At 34.0% G+C, this 7,144-nt stretch overlaps 1 protein-coding gene across 1 annotated transcript; it reads left to right on the top strand.

Annotated features, from left to right (window-relative positions):
* Positions 1-445: 445 nt before the first annotated feature.
* Positions 446-5,406, top strand: LOC132638429 (polygalacturonase-like). The gene is made up of 4 exons (XM_060355312.1): positions 446-893; positions 1,743-2,032; positions 2,702-2,927; positions 4,793-5,406. Exons 1-4 carry the CDS (start codon positions 456-458, stop codon positions 5,018-5,020), a joined length of 1,182 nt encoding a protein of 393 aa, XP_060211295.1. The 5' UTR covers positions 446-455; the 3' UTR covers positions 5,021-5,406.
* Positions 5,407-7,144: the final 1,738 nt, after the last annotated feature.

Genomic DNA, 7,144 nt, shown 5'->3' with positions numbered 1-7,144 from the left:
TATAACTTTCTAACTATATTCCTGTTATTAAAATACCTAGCTAGCTAACAGTGTCTATGGCAACTCACATGTTGATGTTGTGTTCAACTGCTGCATTTCTTGCGTTCTTCATGGATCTTATAAATTGAAAGAATTCATATTAAATTCCATGATCCTTCTTTTTCTTTTTACCCTTTTTTTGTCGTTTATTTAATATTCATTTTTTCATGCGACTAATAATTACGTGCACATGTCCAGCCCAAGAATTCATTCGTCGTACAAGTTCCGTAGTATGTGACGTGGGTTTAGCATTCAAGTCACTCTAAACATCTGCAAGAACTAAGCAAAAGCCAAATTTACCATTGTCATGTTGGACAAAAAAATTGTCATATGGACACCATTTGAATAACTATAAATAGACATATGCACAATCTTCATTTTCATAGTAATGACTTAAATCTCAACAGCCACTCAACATGACCAACTTCAAACCAATGAAATATACAAGTGTTTCATGGTTACTCTTCTTTTGTTTAATAATACCTTCTTGTTTAGCCTTCAATGTTGTTAGTTTTGGGGCAAGGGGAGATGGCAGAACAGACTCAACCTCCGCGTTTCTTCGCGCTTGGTCTGCTGCCTGCCAATCTACTAGGCAGCCCAACGTGTACGTTCCACGAGGAACGTATTTGGTAAGGACATTGAGTCTAAATGGTCCTTGCAGGAGACGAATTGAGTTCCGAATTGACGGTACTCTCGTTGCTCCGAAGAATTATTACGCAATTGGCCAGTCTGAGTTCTGGATTATGTTCTATAAGGTAAGTGGGCTTACAGTGCATGGAGGAACTATTCATGCCATGGGTCAAGGTTATTGGTCTTGTCGAAAGGGTGGAGGTTCTTGTCCACAAGGAGCTAGGGTATGTAGTACTCTTGGTAATGTACTTATGTTTATCTTAAAGTGGAAGAAATTTCAGATATTTCTACATCTTCTTAATTCCATAAAGTAGTAAAGAAAAGGAAATTTTATTTTGAATTGATTTTGGACTATTTTTAATTTTATCATAAACAATAGGCAGAATACCTAAAGACCCCCCTAATTTTGACGTGTTTTATTCAGATCCCTCTTAAACTATATTTGGTTCTAATTACCCCAAGTACATGCCTTTTCGATAATCGTTACTCCTTCAAACAATAACTAGTCTTAATTACCTCACTATACTTGACTTTCTTTTATATAATCATTACCCCCTAAAATAAAAAGGGAAAGAAATTGGTAGTTGTATTTTAATGGAGGAATAGATCGAGAAGATGTGGAAGGAGATAAGAAATTAAAATAGCCGTTGGAATGGCTAAATATTAGAGGAAATGATATTTTAGTTTTTCTTACACATCTTATTAGTATGATGTGGCTATTATTTTATACTCTCACGCGCCAAACGTCATTGGAAATCACTTGGAATAAAGAAAAGTCAAGTATAGGGGTAATTAGGACCAATTATTATTTGAGAGGATAACGATTATAACAAGTATTTGAGATTAATTAGGACTAGATATAGTTTAAGAGGGATTTGAATGAAGCGCGTCAAGTTCAGGGGAGTCTTTAGGTATTCTGCCTAAGTATTCAACTTTTGCAAAAGTAATATGTACATGATAAAATGAGGAAACATTTAATATCATGACAAAGGGAGTACCATTATTTTTCCACATAGGAAATATACTTGTTTAGGGAATGACTAACTATGATATTTTAAATCTACAAATTGCAGTCAATACAATTTATGTGGTGCAACAATGTAGTGTTAAGGGGCTTAAAATCACTCTACAGCCAAAGAGTACATGTGGGGATTGGTTACAGCAGCAATGTGAGAGTTGAGTATGTGACGATAATAGCCCCAAGTGGAAGCCCAAATACTGATGGAATTCATGTGCAAAACTCAAGGGGGGTTACCATTTATGGCAGTATCATCAAGACAGGAGATGACTGTATTTCTATAGGCTCTGGCTCCATGAACGTGTGGATTGAAAGAGTTGGATGTGGCCCTGGTCATGGTATCAGGTATTTAATTTTGAAGTAATTCAATCCCGGAGTAGATTAATCGATGTTTACTCAACTTTTATTTTATTGCACAAAGTGACTAAACTATTTTATCCAATGAAAAACTTACTCAATTTTGGATGAATGTCACAAAAAGTCACTAAACTATTTTATCTAATGAAAAAATCACTCAACTTGACCTAAGTATCACAAAAAATCACTAAAAAATTTTTTGTAATAAAAAGTCACTTAACATTGTCTAAATATCATGAAAATATCTTCATTGTTTGCTCCTAGCGATTTTCTGTTTTTTATTCTTACGCAAAATTGAGTGACTTCTTGGAGACAAACATAGTTTACTGATTTTGATGAAATTGAGGGACCATCCATAGAATTATTTTTTTCGATATCTCTTGTCATGTTAAGTAGGTTCATCATTTTGCCATTGGGATCAATCCACAGTGAGATACAAATTTGCTTCCATCTTCTAATAATTGGATTTTTGCGACTCTAATCGTCACGTCACCCACTAATTCGATCGTGTTAGAGTATGACATGAATAATTTTAGGGCTCAACTAATTATGGATTACATGCCAATAATGTATAGAAATTTTACACTATTAGGTGATTTAGAAGTAAAATATACTATCAATATATATTAGTACCATTGTTGAACTGTGATCTTTCAGCATTGGAAGTTTGGGACACACTTGGAATGAACCTGGAGTAGCGAATGTGACAGTAGCAAATTCAGTTTTCACAAAGACGCAAAATGGCGTTAGGATAAAGTCATGGGCAAGACCAAGTGGTGGCTTTGCCAAAAATCTCATGTTCAGAAACCTTGTTATGAGGAATGTTGGGAATCCCATCATCATTGACCAAAACTATTGCCCCCATAATATCTGCCCTCGTCAGGTAATATATATCTCAGTCATTATATTTCTTCTGTTTTCTTTTCCTTTTCTCTTTTCAACTATTAATTGGGACGGAGGGAGTATCTGTTAAAGATTGTAATATGCACTTCACAAACAAAAGATACTTAAGGTGCATGCCAATTGCAGTTCAATTATTTAAGACTTTAAAATCGTAAGTATGTTATAACTTAACAACATATCTTGTACTACTATAAAATACTTAGTAGGAGTGCTAATAGAAAAGTGCACGAGTTTTATCTTTTTTGTCTTTCGTCTGAGTCAAGTCCTAATAGATATATACCAAAGTTGATTGCGGATGTTATTATGACTTGTTGAACAATATCTTCATCACTTAACTAAAGCTCTTATATATATATTCACCGAATTAATAATCCATGAGAATAAGAAAATGTTGGAGGTGATGAGTTGTTATTTGAGGAGAAGTACGGAGTAGAAACATTCGTTAGGGATGCGACGACATGGTTGTTTCAGACATGTATGCCTACCTTAATTTCTTCAATTTATCACATGAGAGATTTTTCCATATTTGAATCTAAAGGATGAGCTATTTTTATTTGATCTAGCTTCATTAATAATAAGGGAAAATGACATAGGGTACCTACTTAAGACTCTTTATTACAAAATATATAGATAGTTTTCCTTATTTACAAAACATAACGATATTTACGAAACATGACGGATTTTCATATATTTTCTGTTTTTTAATTATTTTTTTATTTAAAAAAAATAAACTTTTTTTTAACCGAAATATATATATGTTTTTAATTTTTTTTTTCTCAATGGCTTAAAAAATTACGTCAAATTTTGTGGATGAAAGTTGTACGAAAAATGTATGAAATGTGTATGTGTGAGCGAAATTTTTAATATAGTTTTCATACACAAAATTGTAAGCGAAAAATTTAAGCCTTGAATATTGTATGAAAGTTGCTAAAATGTTGTTGTAGTTGTGTTTATTTTTCAGAAACCTAATATCAACTTTATATACGAAAAATGTGAATGAAATTCTAAGCCTTGAGCGAGATATACACATTTCATACCATTCTCATACATAAAATTTTGAGCGTAATGTTTAATCCTTGATCGAGATATACACATTTCATATGTTTTTCATACACAAAATTTGAGCGAGATTTTTAAGCCTTGAGCAAGATATACACATTTCATACACAAAAATTTAAGCGATTATTTTAAGTCTTGAATGTAAGTTGTATACAATGTTGTTGTAGTTGTATTAATTTTACAGAAATCTAACATGAACTTTATACACGAAAATGTGAGCAAAATTCTAAGCCTTGAGCGAGATACAAATTTCATACCGTTTTCATACACACAATTTTGAGCAGATTTTTTAAGCCTTGAACGAGATATACACATTTCATACATTTTTCATACCGTTTTCATACACTAAATTTTGAGCGAACTTTTTAAGACTTGAGCGAGATATACACATTTCATACATAAATTTTTGAGCGATTTTTTTTTTTTTTTTAAAGTATGTTTTGTATAGGATTTGTAATGTTATGTTTTGTAAATAGAAAATATCGTCACGTTTCGTAAATATTTCTCCTTAATATGTATATATACGTACTTTACCCAAATAATACCGTTTATGTTAATGCATGTTGAAGTGTGTGACCATCCCATCTAAAAGCTTAAACTGTTAGAGAGAACACACTTTTAATATTTAATTATATTCTCAACACGGCTCTCACGTGTGGGCTTGATTTTTTTTTTCATGGGCCAAACATGTGAAAATTCTTTTTGATAATGAATGATAATGTCTAAAAGCTTAAGCTGTAAAAAAGAGCATATTTTTAATATTTAATTATATTCTCAACAATGCAGAGCTCAGGAGTGAAGGTGAGTCAAGTCACATTCAAGAATGTGAAAGGAACATCATCTACACAAGCAGTCATGAAATTTGATTGCAGTCCTTCAAATCCGTGCAGTGGAATTAGGTTGCAAGATATAAAGCTGACTTACAATGATCGTTTGAGAAGGCCAGCCTTTGCTTATTGTAAAAATGCAAGGGGAAGCCATCGTGGCAAAGTCATTCCCAGAAGTTGCATCTGAGAGAGCACAAGAAACCTCAAAACAACCGAATTTATACTTCTTGTGTATATATTTTCGAACTTCGAAGAACAAAATAAAGAAAAGAAAAAAGAAACAAAGGACCCCCTTCTCGTTTATTTATATTTTCTTTTGTAGTACTCATTTGATTTGCCAGAGAGAACACAACTTATTTAGTAAGTGTAGCTTAATCAAACAAAATGTTGCTACCGATTTCTTAATAGACTTTTGTGATTTGGTCAATAATTTTAGCCTTTAAGTTAACTTAATTGTCATTTGACTCTTAGTTCTCCCTTAGCATGTTTTTTTTTTTTTTTTTAAATTTATTTAATTGAAGCCACCTTCTTGGTTGGGGTTAGGCTTAGACCCCTACCTTGTGTAATAATAGAAAATAGCAAGATACATGCACGAGGGATGATAAAGCCTAACCTCCTCGAAAGAGACTAAGGACATGGACAAGCCCATTCCTTTACATTTTAAATTAAAGCCAAAGATAAACTATTTGCCCTATTGGCACTGTTATAACTGTTAAAATTTCTAAGAGATAGACTCTCTCTTTAAGAAGATCCCTAACAAAAGTTAGCTTCTGAAGAATATACAAATCAACATATATCATCAAAAGCAAGTTCATGAGGTTTCTTCTTGCTAACTCGAAAGTAGGGATCTTCCTTTTATCCATTTATACTAGACTTCTAACTTGCCTTGTTAGGTTGTCAATAGAAGTGTAAACTTTATTAGTGTCCACAAGATAGCTTAGTGGGGGTAATTAAGCTTGTCAGCAACTTTATTGAACTCTCTAAAGCAGTGATAAAATGAACCTTGGGGAGCATTTTGAATGTCCTTCATAATAGGTTTAAGCTGCCAAGGAATTTTAAAGACTTCACTGATACAAGATTGGAGTACAACTGAATCTGTTTCTATTTCAAGTAGTCTTAGCCCATGTTGATTGCAGGCCTTTGTTTTAAGTAAGCCAACAGTACCATTGGCGTATAGCCTTCGGTGTTCGGGGGTTTGCCTTGACCTCAACAATATATATTCAAAAACACATGCAAACAAAAGTGAGGGGGCATAGACCTAACCTCCAATCAAAAGGCATCTAAGACTGATGCATACAATCTTTCAAAAGATTATGGAGAGGTCTAACTATACAAAGGGCTTTTCCACGGCACATGTTCTGATCTAACTTACGAAGAAGTTAGCTTTATTGTATATATTTTGTTCTAATATTAGGACGTTGTCATCTATCCAGTTGAAATAGTCTCTTTGATTCTTTAGGAAGATTTTGGGACTTGGGATGAGTGATACAAGGTTCTCTTTCTACTCGAGTATGCCAATTTAGCTAGAAAAATTGTAACTTAATTTTTTTTTTAATAAAAATTGCAATATGTTAAGCCCCGCATTTTCCGTCATCTTTGTAGTGTCTCTGATTGTGTTATTCAGTTTAAGGTTGTTAGTATCTCCTGCAATCAACATATTAACAATAACTAGTGAATCTAGTTCAATATCAATATTTCTATGTCATTTTGAATGCACCAATTCCCTCCATAATTACTGATGTTAGGTGTATTTATACGCCTAACCGCCGTGTTTACCCATGTTTATACGTTGTTTGGAGGACTAATTGAACTAAACCGTAGCTAATTAATATTTAATCTTGCATGATGAGCTAATACATGCGTTATTGTTGCATTTTGGTACTTTATGTGGAAAATACATCGATTCAGAGAAAAGGAGCAAAAGAGTTTCTAAGGCGTGAAATACGTATGGGGCCTCGCTTAGCAAGGCTCAAAGCGAGACCACACTTTGCCATACTGTTCACTCAGCGAGCTTATGATGAACCCAGTGAAGTAGCAACGTGCGAAAAATGCTAAGTACCGGAAGTATCCGTGACCTCGCTGAGCAAGGTCTCTAGAGCGAGACAACATCTCACCATACCTCTCGCTCATCGAAGGCCACAGTGAGACACACCCTAGTATAGAGCTCACTTAGTGAGCCTATGATGATACCGAAGGAAATTGGAAAATCACCAAGTATGGAAGTAAGCAGCAGCCTCGCTGAGCGAAGGCCACGGTGAAGATATGCCTCGCTATACAGCTCGCTCAGCAAGCTCAATTTGGCCGACAAAAT

The sequence above is a fragment of the Lycium barbarum genome, chromosome 4 (genome assembly GCF_019175385.1).
Source record: "Lycium barbarum isolate Lr01 chromosome 4, ASM1917538v2, whole genome shotgun sequence".
Taxonomy (NCBI): domain Eukaryota; kingdom Viridiplantae; phylum Streptophyta; class Magnoliopsida; order Solanales; family Solanaceae; genus Lycium; species Lycium barbarum.
The sequence above is the reverse complement of the archived record's forward strand: the minus strand, read 5'-3'. Positions and strand labels throughout refer to the sequence as shown.

Bases quoted from the DNA above. Each gene is read 5' to 3' on its own strand.
- LOC132638429 (XM_060355312.1), top strand. From the start codon at position 456: ATGACCAACTTCAAACCAATGAAATATACAAGTGTTTCATGGTTACTC. The intron at 894-1,742 runs GTATGTAGTACT...TACAAATTGCAG, and splicing joins CTTGTCCACAAGGAGCTAGG to TCAATACAATTTATGTGGTG. The intron at 2,928-4,792 runs GTAATATATATC...TCAACAATGCAG, and splicing joins ATAATATCTGCCCTCGTCAG to AGCTCAGGAGTGAAGGTGAG.